The 15,302-nt window shown below is 32.7% G+C and overlaps 2 protein-coding genes and 1 long non-coding RNA gene across 5 annotated transcripts in view; 1 reads left to right on the top strand and 2 right to left on the bottom strand.

Moving 5' to 3' along the window:
- Positions 1-1,518, bottom strand: part of LOC130613162 (ras-related and estrogen-regulated growth inhibitor-like) — a 3,530-nt gene extending 2,012 nt beyond the window's left edge. The window contains exons 1-2 of one of the 2 annotated variants that reach the window (XM_057434489.1): positions 1,425-1,518; positions 94-240 (exon numbers count right to left, since the gene is read on the bottom strand). In XM_057434489.1, the coding sequence (XP_057290472.1) occupies positions 94-202 (109 nt within the window). In that variant the 5' untranslated portion in view covers positions 203-240; positions 1,425-1,518. Of the gene's footprint in view, positions 1-93; positions 932-1,424 lie in introns of those variants that run through there. The other variant, XM_057434488.1, reaches the window with a different exon arrangement.
- Positions 1-10,171, top strand: part of LOC130613165 (uncharacterized) — a 10,478-nt gene extending 307 nt beyond the window's left edge. Inside the window, exons 2-4 of one of the 2 annotated variants that reach the window (XR_008975612.1) lie at positions 35-193; positions 913-972; positions 10,112-10,171. This is a non-coding gene — a long non-coding RNA (uncharacterized LOC130613165). Of the gene's footprint in view, positions 1-34; positions 194-912; positions 973-1,055; positions 1,196-10,111 lie in introns of those variants that run through there. The other variant, XR_008975611.1, reaches the window with a different exon arrangement.
- LOC130613158 (nischarin-like) lies at positions 5,340-15,302 on the bottom strand. Its single transcript, XM_057434484.1, has 17 exons — positions 14,946-15,302; positions 14,745-14,828; positions 14,046-14,173; positions 13,808-13,868; positions 12,302-12,350; positions 11,944-12,039; positions 11,373-11,527; positions 10,782-10,877; positions 10,387-10,422; positions 10,238-10,305; positions 9,836-9,938; positions 9,616-9,732; positions 9,260-9,317; positions 9,020-9,136; positions 8,193-8,257; positions 8,072-8,110; positions 5,340-7,502 (listed from the first exon to the last, which is right to left on the bottom strand). The coding sequence occupies exons 1-17, from the start codon at positions 15,096-15,098 to the stop codon at positions 6,639-6,641; spliced, it is 2,289 nt and encodes a 762-aa protein (XP_057290467.1). The 5' UTR covers positions 15,099-15,302; the 3' UTR covers positions 5,340-6,638.

Here is a 15,302-nt window from a genome sequence, read left to right as displayed (position 1 = left end):
TACTCCGTCACTTTCTCAAAATCTCGTCACTTAGGGCCGACACAGTTTGGTCCGATGTATTTTTAACGGTTAATTGTTGTTGTATTAACTTACCTGACTTTCCTACTCCTCGAGAACCTAGAAGCAATAAACGAATATCAGCTTGACTTTCGCCATTTTGATGTTGATGATGTGTGTTGGTTGGAGGTAGCAAGTAATCCATGATTATTTTTATATCTTGTTTTATTTTATTTTATACTTCTGTACAAGTAGCCATTCGTTAAGTAAAACATGGAATGTATTAACAAGGAACATGGCATGTATATTTTAAAAAACATTAGCATAAAAACAAAACAAAAAAGAACCCCCATGCACGAACTCTTTACAAAGGATGAATATAGCCTTTAGGAAGAAGTGGGTTCACATTACTCGTAGAAAGTCGACAGTTGTATTCCCCGGAAAGATTTTTACATTGTAAAAAGAGTTGATCAAACATTTCCAAAATAGTACGCTACGATACAACATACATATGCATTTCCTAACTTTCTTATTTCGCATTCCACAGAAGTTTTGGTAAATAATTTTTTAACAACGTCTTAACTATGTAAGCTTCTTTAAACGATAACTTGGTAAGCTTGTTAACCACGTACAACGGTGGGGGAGGAAACGTGACATTTCTTTATTCATGCAATGCCCTGCAGCGTATATACATATTTAATTAAAACATCTTTTACTTTTTAATTGGGTTAAGAACGATTGCTTTGTGGCTATGGTAAAATATTTACTAAACAAACTTAGAAGGGAAATCGTAGAAAATCCAATACTAAAAGAATCAGAACAATTTTTAAAGTTTTTCTTTAATTTCTTCCTTTTTATAGCCCAACAACACGTTGTTTAGAAGGACAATTTTAAAAATTAGTATAACTTTTCTAGATATATGAATTATTTCGATTATGGTACAACCAGAGAGACCTGCGATTCCACGTTAATTCGGTAAAAATACTTTTTTCCTTAAAACATTCTCGAGTTTATTATTATTATTCAGAATATTTATACAGAATATAGCAATTTTTTAGTGTTGGAAACACTGTTATCAATGTTGGTCCTGTGTTCGGAATGTATACATTAAGTTTACATCGGCATTACCTACCCAATTTCCCTCACATGGCATGGGTTGACCCGTAGCGGTGGTAAAGACACTTGTGAACATACCCGCGCTGTGAACCACGGACCTTGCGATTACGAAGCAAACTCCATAACCACAAGGCTACGCACAACAATGTAGTGACACTAATATATTTTCTCAGCGCTTGTGTTTGCATGAGCAAGGTACTTAATTTTTAAATTAATTTTTACGAAAAAGTATTGCATTGCAAATGCGTTAGTTAACACTGTCTTAGATTCAACAAAGAAAAACAAACAAATAAACAAAAGAGTTTACTTACTTTTGAAGGTGGTCATTCGCTTCAGAAGCGATCATTTTAATTTGTTTTAATTTTTCACAAACAACGAATGACTTCTGAATTTCTTCAACCTTTTTGCGTAGTCATAATCCTTTTATGGCTATTTTTCGTGAAGATAAATTCCTAATCGAAAAGTCACACAGTTTTTACCGAATGACTGACAAATGAGATCAATATTGGTCCCATACTTCTTGCGTTTTCTTGGCTTCTAAAATTTTTCGGACATGTCAAGATCGACCTTGACAAGCAATGGTGTCTTAAGGTTTTTATGAAAAGTTACATTTTTTAGAAGGAATATAACAGCTAAATGACGTCACTATAAACGTGCTGCTTTTCTTGACTTGCTTATCCGTCTCGGACAGAGTTAACAAATCGTCTCGATCAGATAATTTTTAATCTTCTTGTGACGGAAATAAACATAGCTTTGAAAACATAAGTATAACCTTACGTCAAGACATAAGTCGTAAATAAAAACAATAAAATCGCTAGTGATACAGCGATAACGTTCTTGGACTAATTATTGACCGCACAAAGTTGAAGAGGTGAAACAACCTCTCTATAACGAGCAAATTCCAAAACACAGTTTAATGAAAATTTATTCCACATTATCAAAGAACACGTCCTTATGGTGTAAATGAAACACACATTGATTAGGCCTCTTATGGTAAGCACACTCTTGTCATCAAATTCATCAAAAAGAAAAAATGCCCTGGAAACGAAGTTGAATGTAGGTACTGGAAACGAAGTTGAAAGTAAGTACTTGAAACGAAGTTGAAAGTAGGTACTAGAAACGTTTGTTATAAATCTTCTTATCTTGTGGGCAGTGTGAACAAGGATATTAGTTCTGATTGTGGTCCACCTAAAAATAGTTGACGAGTGTGTCGATTTAACGCAGCTTATTAGCTTATCAGCTTATCAGTTTTTTGTGTATAAATTTTCGCGAGTTTCGAAAATTTGACACGAATATGTATACGCGAAAAACGTGGCGCAAAAATTATTACACGGGAAAAAACTAGATTAAAATATAACCCGCAAAAAAAGCGATAAATGAGAGGTTTGCACTGCGAGGATTAACATTCTTCCCAATTTGGAATGACTACTTGAACTCCACAGCGAGATTGGGCGCTGTGCTTGCGCTTTATTTGAAAATTAAGAGGAATAAGTCATTTTTCACTGTAGTACCAATCCTAGCCATTAGCGCGCTAAAGAAGTGAAGACAGTTTCAAAAACTATATTTCATTGACTTTCTAACAGTATCAGTCCGGTTGCGTTACAACAGGTGCGTCACATATTCGTACCAACTTGAAGTGAGCGATATTTTTCAGACTCTAGTAGAATAATTTCTATTCGCATGGTCATCGCCCAGCAATTTGCAATGTCAGTTCTAATAAACAAAATTAGAAACTAAATTTAAATATAAAATGAATAAAGTTAAAAAGCTTATTTATGAAATAAGTACATCCCACCAATGAACGTTAGTATCTTGTTTTGAATAGCACGACATTAGGCTCCCATTGTGTTACCACATTCTAGTAATTTCCATCTATACTTTCTATCGTGTAGATACACAATTACTTTCTTTAAAAACAGAAAATCAATAAATATTATGTGGATTAACCTTCATTACAACCACAACCAAATCTTTGACACTCTATCGCGTACGTGTGAAGCTTTATCATCCATTTTGAATTTATAACATCGAAATAACAAAATGTTCCAAATGTTTATCAATCAGTGGTTATTACAAGGCGACATTATGTGGAGTTTAGCAGTACCTGACCATAGTACAAACACTTTTCTGTTTTATTTACTTAGCTTATTATAGATCCATTTTAATTAATATTTTTAACAGTATACTCTATAAAATACACTCTTAGTACACTGTAGTGCTAATATCTTCAAGCATTTAAACAACAATATCTCTTTCTGAAAAACAACTTTGGAAACGAAGTTGGTAAGTTAAGATTTATTAACTTAGCGGTTTACCGATATAATCAGTATAGAACTTCTTTTTGTCAATTGAACTCTATGATAACAAGTGGTATGAAATGCAAGGATGTTAAACATGCAAATAGAAATCCTGCCCTAATGGAGAATCCCAACCTTGTTCCCAGGGAAACTACATTCTACTTTTAGATCACCCTCCACCGGTGTTTTGGGATGGACTATAATTAAATAAAAGATTCCTAATCCCGTTAAAATGGCAATTACTACAATTTTCATTCTTTGCTATTGTTAGTCAACCCCTACCCCCAGGGCTTTTTTCCCGTTTCGGTGTAAGAGACAAGGGGCCTGAGACAACACTTTGTTGTTACTAAAATTCATTAAACAATCTCCAGAGTCATGTGACGTCATCATTTTCAAGGCCATACAAGGGAAAAATTTTTGCCGAAAATTGCTGACCTAAGCAAAAAACTGTTGATTTCGTGAGAAAGGTATAAAACCTTGATTAAAATAAGTTAAGGTTTCTCATCTTTATTTATAACTTCTTCTACAACAAGGCATCGTTTGCTGACATCACTTTGTGTTTTAGATTAATTTCCATGACGACAAAATATAAATACATTTTCCTTTTTTAGCATGAGTCATGTGCTGACATCAGCACTTATGTGGTGGATGTTTTTATCGCATTCTGGAAAGAAACTGCCGACTTTGAACTAAATGTGGGCACTGATAATTTATGTGAAAAAAAAGTTAGAAGGGGAATGTTTTTCAAAAAGAATTCATTTGACTGCTTTTTTATGTCTTTTTTCGCGTGTAAACATTAGATGAGTATGAGGGTACAGATAATTCCCTAAAAATACCTAAATGGAACAAATTTTTCTGATAATTTAATTTCGCGATTCGAAGTTTTTAAATATTTCTAGTTTTTGCGAATAGCCAAATGCTATTACATGATTAGCATAATTATTGTTTTTATTTCAGCAAAGTTTACAACTATTCGTCAAATAGATAACATGTTATTGCAATGTAAAAGTTCGTGCGGGGACAAAAATTAGCGAACTAACGCAAACACAACAACTACCGCAAAATTTTGTTGAAAAGGAGGTTTTAAAAACTGAATTTCGCGCGTGGCGGAATAGACGAAAATTCATTTCGGCAATTAAAACCAATCGCGAAATTTTATTCTCGCGAAAATTTATTTCATTAAGGTACCACACTGTAAATGATTAGATAGCATGAATATGCAATGTAAAAATACATTCACAGTCTCCCGATTCAACCTTTTTGTTTAGATTTCCTGACCTAATTTTTTTGCAAAAAATTTTTCGCTTTCTGACATACTTAAAGATTGAAGAACTTTGTGCGAAAGAGATATAGGAGTCTCTGACTTCTCCTGCTTTAAAAAGTCTGGAACTCTTGGACGTTTTCTAAAAACAATGTCGTCTTTGCTGTAATTGATATTCCCTACTTCTCTTCACCTGTTAGGATTAACATAAAGTTTGCTCCAGAGAATTCACTATACACATCCTCACAACTAAAAATTATTTTTCAATCGATTCTGCAAAATGAGCAATGCTTCCCGTCTTCGTCCTCAGATCCATTCTTCTCGACGTCACCGGTGCTTTACTATATAACGGCTGTCCCGTAAACATATCAATCCGGTGTATACAGGTGTAAATCTTCTGAAGTAGTCAACCTGTATAATGATAAATGATAATAATGGCACTGGAGACGAGGATGCAACGCTCACAACTTTCTCTGCTCCACAACAAATTTTTATGACTTTGACTGACCCAAGATTGCACAATACAAACTTATACGCAAAAATATTTTAAAGACGATCAATACTTATTATAAAAAAAAATTACAAGTAAAATGATAATATAAACCGTGTGCAGTCTAGACTGTTTGTTAGATGCTATAGTTGGAAGTATCAGAAAATGCAATCAACCCTTTCTAAGTTAGTTTATTATATATTTAGTATACATTTCTAATAAAATATTCCAATCCATACAAAAATATACCTTTCAAAATATTAGAGTCAAAATAATAGCCTACTAATACCTTGTATTCTCTCAAACTTTCCACACTCAATAAAATTTGAGACTGTCAAGTGCTACGTTCAGATCGACTCGCTACTTACACACATAAGCAGATAAATCCTTAATGCGATTAGATGAAAACCAAGCCAACCAGACCACCTTTCTTCTCGTATCCAGACCTCTAAATCCCAAAGAGCTCTGGGGACTAGACTGGACCACCTTGGCACCGGTGAATTGGCTTTTCTGGAAAAACAAATTCACAAATCGAATTGGAGTGTGAAAGCTATCGCGGTGAATCACTTTGATAGAGCGTGCTCTCCATTGTATATGTTAAGTGTGAGTGGTAGAATTCTTCAAGCACAATATTAAGCCACTCAGAATAAGAGCCGATAAAATCGTGATGAATCTTTTAAAATAGCGGAAAAAAAGAAATATAAGGGATAAAAAAACAAAAGGAACTAGCACGAAATATTGCGTGATGTGAAATTGTTGTTGCAACGAAATAAAAACACAACAACAACTAATAAAATAACACGAAAAAGGCTGGCATGAAGATGAATTAGAACAGCGCATAAAGAGAAGGCTTTGAACGACAGTTGACTCTCAGCATCTCGAATACTTTAAAACGCGAAAATCTTGGTATAGTAGTCTGAATAAATTTGTCCGTCCTCTACTTACCCCTTTTAAAGCGTAGATCCGGTTTAATTTGTATTAGGGCTTTGTTTCATTAATTAAAGACAATTTTACTAACACAAATAATGAGGTTTCTAAAACCAGTTGTCAGTTTTGGGACAGGACTTCGATTCTTTCACACTGTAGGAATTTAACTTTAAACCAAATCCGTCAGAGATCCAAATCCACTTTTGAAATACATTTTTACAAAAATTAGAACAAATTTCAGCTTGAATAGACTGGTAACAAGGTTGAATTAGAACAGTATCTAGTTTAACTAAACTGGAAACGCAGTTTGAATCAAAATGAACTGAATCTATACAAGTGCCATAACTCAAAATAAAAGAAAAAATGAATAAACAGAAGTTTTACTTCTGCAAATTTCTGTTTTAAATTTAGCTCTTATCTTCTTCAGAAGCAGAAAGCTGATAAAAATCTATACAAATAAATATATATGTTACAATTTTATTAAATGCATTAAAAAAATATTTTTTGAATGTCATAAACACAAATCTGTAAAAAAAAAAAAAAATTATTATTAATCAATATTTTCAATTTCGTGCCCAGTCTCTTCTATTTCATCACATTCCTCCGCTTTTTCAAACTCACAATTGTCATCAAAACTTCTCGAAACGTCCTTCTCTTCAACTTTTACTTCGTCAATTTCGGGGATAACAATCAAATCTCCTTCGTTCATTTCGTTGTTTTCATTAGTAACCTGTTCATCTACTGGTCTGCGAACTAGTTTTTCTCCATCCAGTGAATTACTTTGTTGACCACTCTGCGTAGGAGTTTTACTCCTTCGAAACAGATTAGACATCCAGCTACTTGTTCGTTCTTTACTGCGCACCTCCACAGCGGATTTAGATCTTTGTGTGGATACTTTGATATGCTCTCTTTCGCGGCTACGTCCACCATGTTGAAAACGTTTAGGTACAGCTCCAGTGTTTACCCATGTTGATAAGTCATCAACATTTTCTGCACAAACCGTGCTGTGTAGACTGTTTTCTTTTAATGTGTTTCCACTTCCGTTAGAGTCCTCTCGTGGCCTTGCCCCTAATACTTGTGGACTTGTCTTAAGGATTCTGTCCCAATCATCTCTTGATAAAACCTCACCATCATTGGACCTGGGCGCAGCATCGGCAGCATCATCCTGAGAACTAGTTTCACTTTCGTTTTCAATCTTACTACCTCCTACATAAACTTCCTCCCAATTAATTCTTGGAATTACTTCGTGATCGTCTTCTTCGATTTCAGAAAGACTGGCTAGTTTACTGACCCAATTGGAATGGTCGATGCCAGAATCTACATCGCTGTCATCTGATACTGTACTGATACTGCTCAAACTGTCATCCATGTCTTCAAAGCGTTCCAATGCAGCAAACTTTGCGTCAAGTTTTGCCTGAAAATTGAGTTTTAAACCAATAACTATAAATACAATATGCTTAATTTGTAGACATACAGAAGTAACTTTTGATGATTTGTTTTAGCTATTTTGTCCATCAAAATGAATTACGGCTTGTTTCACGCATTTTTTTCTTGCAAAGCTTAATTTCTTAGCAACATAGAGTAAGGTGCGTTTCTCTGGTATCAGTAGATTTTAGGTTAGAAAAATATTATAAAAATAATACTTCTTTATATTGAAAAATAAAAACACCTTTAAATTTTTTTTTTCGATTAAAATTACAATACAATGTCACATGTACTTAGAAAACTGAAGTATTTACCGCTCTTTTTAAAAATAAATTGGAAGAAGAATTTTTAATCTCTATAATACGATTGGTCGTTCGATCACTTCAGTCATAACAGTTTTAATTTGATTGATGTGCCTTAGCTTCAGGACGAATAACGAAAGTAGAACCTCTCAAATATTTCGACTTTTAAGTCGCCTACTTACATATTTTACTGGAGTACATTTAAATTGAAAACAATATTTAAGTGCTCATCAAAATCTCCAACAGATCATAATACCTGTTCTTTTTGTGTGATTGGTCTCTTGTCAAGATGTAACTAAAAATAAAAAAGAAACATTAGACAAACATCGGTATCAAAATCTTAGAAAAATTCAAGAAGGAGAAAAAAATGTTGGTACTTGTCTCTCCCTGAAGTAAGCAAATATTATGATTCGATGACGTTTTTTCATTGCGAAGTAGTTGCCTGAAATACAATTAAAATTTTTAAAAGGGCCTTTCATATGGAAAATATTTATCCTGGTAAGCAAGATAAGAAAATTAGATCTCGGTTAAGAGAAGCTTTCATTTTTTTTCTTTTCTTTTTTCTTTGCCTACCTCCGCCCCCACCCTCTCACTTCTCACCCTCCTACATTCCTACAATTTTAACAAGCAAAACAAGATGACAGCCCCACGCTAATAACTTAACTCAAAAATCACGTAATCATTACTATTACACATCATTATAACAATTAGTCGTAAACAATCAATCAATCAAAATAGAAGGAAAAACTCCAGAAAGCGAACGTACACAGAAAACCCCTTCACCCTCCCCTTCTTGTTTTTGTTCGTTATTACATTCTCAAGACGATATACTTTTTGAACACTCGTTAACAATAAATATATTCTGTTCATTCAGAAAATTCCCATCACGTGTGAAGAATACTCTTGATTGTAATAAATGAATGCGTTCTGTGGTGACCAATTAACCCACATGAAAAAATGAGTGTTCGAAATTATTTCATCTTTCACTGCAAGTCATTTCGAGGGTGTGGAGGAGTGCGCTGAGAATACACTAAGTAAGAGAGTAAAACAGGGGAGAGCGAATGGAACTCAAATTTTTTTGTGTGGAAAGCACTTCTTGCGAGAATAACAATTATTTCACACTTATTTGAAGAAGTACTTTTATCAAACTTCTTCGGTTTAAATTGATTAATAACTATAGGATTGTTTGAAGTAAATTTCTTACCATCAACAGACAGGCTTGTGAGTTTTGTCAGAGATGCTAATTTTTTAACTTCGCCGATCAATGCAATTTTATTAAAAGTTAAATTTAGTTCTTCAAGTCCTTGACAGCACAAAAGACCTAAAAAGAAAAGTCTGGTATTATTATTTGATCGCTGATATCTGATCTGACACCGGAGTGGTATCGCGACATCAATAATAATTAACAAAATTAACATAATTAACATGTATTATGCTAATTTACCTTCCATACTATGAATCTTGTTGTGCGTCAAATTTAAGTTTTTCAAGTTATCGATAGGCTAGAAGGAATTTTAAAGAGCTTTTAATATTCCAGGAGAAAACTAATACAGTAGTAAATTTAAGAAAAGAAACATTTTCTGTTATGTGTCTGTAATGCCGCCTAAATAAACGTCTTCTTCTACAAGATGTGGCGTACATCTTCAAGGTCTCCTTATTTACAACAAAAAGGCACATGAAAACATATACTTTTTAAATTTCGTAAATGAGCGGTTTCCAAAAAATTAAAACCCAGGAAATTAAGGATAAATATGTAACACATAAATGATAGCAATGAAATAGCTATATAAAGCAACCAACCTTCGTCGTTCCTGATATCAAGTATATTGAATTACTTGCAAGTGAAAGTGTATGCAAACAAGAACATGTTAGTTGCTCCAAATCAAAATGGCTTATCTTGTTGTTGCTCAAGTCAAGCTGTAAAAAAATAGATACCATGACTTTTGATGTTCCTTGAATTATTGTACTAAAAGATATCATTTAAAAGATCATTTGCAGTTGAACCGAAAAGTGATCTTACATATTTAAGTGCTGGCAATAGAGTCATTGAACTATCGAATGTTGTTATATTGTTGTGGCTGAAGTTAATATTCGTCAACGCATGCCATGGTTGAAACTTTACCCTACAAACAGAAGAATAACTAATACATAAACATGAGAACAGAAAAATATGAATAAGACATTAATTAATTTTTATAAAAGCATTTTAAAGTTAAATTGTATCCAGCTTCTATGTGTAGTCAGCGATTATTACATCATGATTTTTTTGTATGCATAGAGCTTAATATTTGTTCAGGACATCAAGACTTTAAGAAAAGAAGCAAAATTACCTGAAAGTTACAAATAAAGTCCAAAGGTAGGTGTTCGAGGATAGGGAAAAGTTCAAGAAGTTCAAGGGTATTTATAATATGACTTTGTTTACCTATTTTCAGCCAACCGATAAGCAGCGTGAACTCTCCAACTTTCAGCAGACAAACTCACTTGTGGTGCCTAAAAGGTAAAGTCAACAATTGAGTATCTGAAACTGGTACTGATGTGTTGGAAAGAAAATCACAAACAAGAATTACTAACGCTTCTCTTCTCCAATGCTGCATCGATTAGCAGGGACTAAAATAATAAATTTGAATAATAACTATGTATAATTATGACTGTCAGAATATGTGGTTTTAAAATATAACTTTCAGAAGTAGATTAATTAATTACCAACGTAGAAGCTACATTAACAAACATCATTTTGTTACTGTATATTAAAATATTCCACAAAAACAAGGGGATGGATAAAGTTGTCCATAGTCCTGATTTTTTTTCTGACTGAGTAACTACATTAATCAATATATTAGTGATACTAAGCAGCGAACAGCCTTTGACCTGTTTATTATTCTGCAAGGTCCTAACGGGTGGTGCTATCCTATCAGGTAATTTTGAAACCAAATCTTTGCAGCACTGCCACATTATGTAAGGGTTACCTTCATTGATGATAAACAATATCTAGCAGTCAGTTTGTTCAACTTTGAACATAGTGTCTCAAACCCTCGTAATGATTCAATATCAATTGCATCCATCTTAAAAAAAAACTATCTATTAAAAATGGTATTTACAAAATAACATATTATATATGAACCGATGTTTGTAGAACGATAAGAAGTGATTTATTAACACGTTATATATTTTGAAACAATTAAGTTTTTAACTAACGTGTGTAAACAGGAATTTAAAAACAGGCTTGTTTTCAAGAAAAAAAATAAAAATAATGGATGTATCACACAAATGATTTTTCAATAAAATTAATGCATCATCACTATGGAATTTCATGGCAGTCCCTATTGGTATTCTGGCCCCCGTATTCTATGTCAAGATTAAGAGTAAATTCATGTTCCTAAGGCAACGCAACATCACTGTTTTTTAAAAAATCACTGTCATTGTTGGTTAGAGATATTTGTGAAATCTTTTTCATTCTGGAACTCTGAAAAATGAGTGACAGTATTGTAGTCATTCCAGTAAAAATACAAGTTTACTATTTAGTGAATCCCCCTGCAAAAAGAACAAAGTTTGTTTACCTGTAAGACTCTCAGAGAGGAGAAAATGCTTAAATCGAAAGTGAAAGAGATTTCATGCTGTTCTCCATTGCTCATTTGTGAGATGAAATCAGTGATGCTTAGTTTTTTCAAATCTGCAACAAATTCATACAAATTACCAAGATCAATATTTTTTCCTAAAAAAAATATTTAAAAAATATAATAAAAAAATAGTTTAGTGCTGTTAGTGAAAACAGAATAATAATATATTAGTTCTATTTTTCCTTTAAATAAACTCTTAAAGGGGCTACAAAACTTATTGAATCGATCATAGCTCCTGTAAGCCATGTCTACCTAAAAGCTAGCTCACATTCATTTTTTAAGATTCAACAGGAATGCAGGATTCAGTGAATATTTAAAAAATTCAAATAGATTTGGTATTTTTTTCAACATATCAAGACATTTCAACATAACAAGAAATTTTTCTTTTACTATTAAAGAAACTCTACGCAAACAAAATGCAGTCATCCTCACCTTCAAGCCTTAGGAGTATGGTAATGTCATCATTGCACTATAAATTAGTAAAGTGCTTTGTTGTAAAAATTTTACTTACTTCCAGATGGATGGGGAAGTTGTAACTGTTTTGAAATGCAATATAATTGACTTGGAGACAAATTAAACATCTCCTTTGACATCAAAATACTTTGGCCTAAAATTATAGAACATGACATTTCAGTAGGTAGTTAAGACATTGAAAAATTGCAGAAATTAACTTTATCAAAGCCTTTGTTAATTCAACATATTTTGTGTGAATAAACTTTTTAAATGAACCATTGGGTAAAAATGATGGTTTTTTTGATTAAAATGCTTTTTAAATTTTGGCAACTTGAAAATCATGAAATAAAAAAGGGTTTCTTTTTTTAAAGCATATGTAAAAAAATATCAAATAACAAGAGTTGTTAATAATTTACCATTTTTTTGGACATACTTGGCTAGATCATAAGTCACGTGCTGAACATCCTAAAATATCACCAAAAAGGTAAAACCTACAAGAAAACTTAAGTGGACAACATCAATTGTTAGTGAGAAATTAATAGTCACATAATTAAATTTATATGCATATTACTTAAAAATACAATTAGTATAAAAAATTACCCATGGTTAACTCAAGACGTTTCTGAGAGATTTTTTCACATAAGTTTGTCACTTCTCCTCTGCCATATTGAAATGGTTTTTAATTCAAACTTAAATTGCATTTCCAACTTTGATTTTAATTACATTGCTGTCATGTGTGCTAGTTATATAAAAAGGACTGAGCGATAGAGGTTTTACAAATGCTATGCCCCTATTTAAGTTTCCAGCAACTTAAATGTCAAATGGAGCAACAAATTCAACATCAAAACTCAAAATTTTATTGACCCCGCTGATATGCAAAAAAAATTCGCAACATTGAAAGTTTAATCCTTTTGCTAACAAGCAATTTAATGACGTCAAAATTACTTTGATGTTTGCTACTTTATGATAAAGCGCTTATTAAAGATGGTGATTGAATTGGCATGCAAGTACAGCTTAGATATTTATTCTTGAAATACTAAACATTATATCAGTGGTTTAAGTTGTTCTAAAGTGGGAGGTAAAAATAAATTTTTTTAAACTGGTTTATATGGACAGTCTTTGAATTTCAGATATATTTGCTTCGGCAAATAATTGCCGAAGTAACTTCGCAATTTTTCAAAATCACTTCGGCAGTCATTCGGCAGAAAAAATGCCAAAGACAATGGTCAAAAGCACTGAAAACCTTCAGCAATTGCCTTGGCACTTTCTTCAACACTTTTTAAAATGAAGTATGATGCCAAGCCTTGACGAGTATCAAACATCAACAAATTCAACTGAGTTAATCCTGATGTTTTTGTTTTTCTTGGGAACGATAATACAACCTTACTTGGTCAATCCACCATTTTGAACCGCAGGCCGAACTGAATAAAACTATGGGGCCGACATTAAGTTTGTCAACACAGTGCAGCGAATTGGTTGAAGGGATTGTGTCGTCTACCTTCACGTCGTTTAAGGGTTTTACAACATTCTCCCTTAAAAGAGAATTCGATAGCTGGGGGCATCGAAACTAAATGTTTTTTATTTAGTGGGCAGTAGAAAGTTCTTTGTGTCATTGTGGCGATATCTGTTTAATGAAATCTAGGAGTATGGATAATATGAATATTCATAAAAAAGGGAAACTACAACATTCGACGATCGAGTTTTTCTTCGGCAATATTATTGCCGAAGCGGAAGCCTTATAACTGCTAATACTTCAGCAATTACTTCGGCAATTGCCGAGTGCGGAAGCGAAATTCGAAGGCTGATGGATTCATGAAATTCGTGTGACAATTTTCTCTTTTTAGGTTGGGTAATAATTTAAAATCATTGGGGAATAGTAGTAAACTAGCTCACCAAGGACATAAGAACATAAGAAAACTTACATGAGATTTTACATCAAGAAATTCAGAAAGTTCCTCCGACCGTCTGACAGCACCATTACAACTACATAAAAAACAACAAGAAGCATTACAAAATATTAAGTAGATTTGGTACATTTAAGTGAAGTTTTCAAAAAAAATGATACAGTTTTATGTCTTAGAAGACATATATACTTTAGAGAACCTTTCAAAATTAGGCAGAGAGTATAAAATATCAGGTGTCAATATATTTTATACCAACCTGTTTAGAAGTTTTTGGAGATAGTGCTCTAACGACTCCCTTCTGCTTTCCAAATTTTCTCTTGCCATATTATTTGCTATTTTTCGTGGAGGAAGAAGGTCCCGTGGTACAGAATACAGTTTAACCAACTAAAGCAAAAAATGAGCATTTTAGTAATGTGATATAAATGCATTATATAAAAAACTGATAAAAACAACGCGATTATAAATGTCAAGGACATTGATTATCTGTTAATGCTAACCTTTAAAACATAAAGCGTTGTGCTTTTTATTTCACATAAATATTAATGCGGTTTTAAAAGTTTTGAACTGATTTTTTAATATAATGAAAATAAAACTACCGTTTGAAAAATACTTTAAATTAAACATAACGTTAATGGCATGCCATAAACAATGGCAAAATAAAATACATTGAAACAGAAAATCTTGGTAAATTTAAATTTTTTTTAAATGGAGCTAAACTAAGCTCATGTTAGTTGCTGGGTTGCTAGCTGGTGAAGTAAGTTAAAATATGTATTATAATTTGGTGATTTTTTGCCCATATTTTGAGATAAAATCAACACATGCTATAAATAAAGGTGAGTGAGTGTGGTCATGAAAAAAACAGATAAACAAATACCATCATAATTACTATACTGAAAACAAAAGCTTGTTAAAAAAAGCATTTAGCATCTATATGAATTACAAAACTTCTAGGAACCTTTTGATGCAGTTGATAAAACTCTTTGTATCTTTTAAATACAAACCAATGTGATGTTTGACTCATGACATCAATCTTATAAACCTGAAAAAGAAAAATCAATAAGCCAGTAAAAATTAATAATTCAATATATACACTGTTTATCCTTATGGTCATCTTTCAAATGTCTTTTTTAGGGTTAAAAAAGCGTATAACACATACTGCATGAGGCCAAGGCCGTTTTTCAAGCCAAACCTCTCTGATGACAATATGACGAACAACTGTTAGCTCTTCTTCACTATCTGTAGTTAAGGAACGACTTTTTCTCCAATTTCTTGAACCAGGGTGAGGAAGCAAGTCTTGCAAAGACGTCATATTTTTCCTGAAAAAATTAAACAATAAGCAATATTACTATTCTCCTATGAGGTTTTTATACTTCAAACATGGGTTGAAAGCATGCACATTACAAAAGACTTTTTTAAATTTTTGTGGGCTTTCCATATATAAAGCACCCTGTTCGTTTTTTAAATATCCTTTATAATGACTACTAAAATCTACGCCCATACGGGAATTTAAAAA

Source organism: Hydractinia symbiolongicarpus, chromosome 10 (genome assembly GCF_029227915.1).
Source record: "Hydractinia symbiolongicarpus strain clone_291-10 chromosome 10, HSymV2.1, whole genome shotgun sequence".
NCBI classification, from domain to species: domain Eukaryota; kingdom Metazoa; phylum Cnidaria; class Hydrozoa; order Anthoathecata; family Hydractiniidae; genus Hydractinia; species Hydractinia symbiolongicarpus.
This window is presented reverse-complemented; position numbering and strand designations above follow the sequence as displayed.

Coding starts and splice junctions, on each gene's coding strand:
- LOC130613158 (XM_057434484.1), bottom strand. CDS start 15,098: ATGACGTCTTTGCAAGACTTGCTTCCTCACCCTGGTTCAAGAAATTGG. Junction 9,137..9,259: donor CAAGATTCATAGTATGGAAG/GTAAATTAGCAT, acceptor TTTTCTTTTTAG/GTCTTTTGTGCTGTCAAGGA. Junction 8,258..9,019: donor CACAAGCCTGTCTGTTGATG/GTAAGAAATTTA, acceptor ATTGTATTTCAG/GCAACTACTTCGCAATGAAA.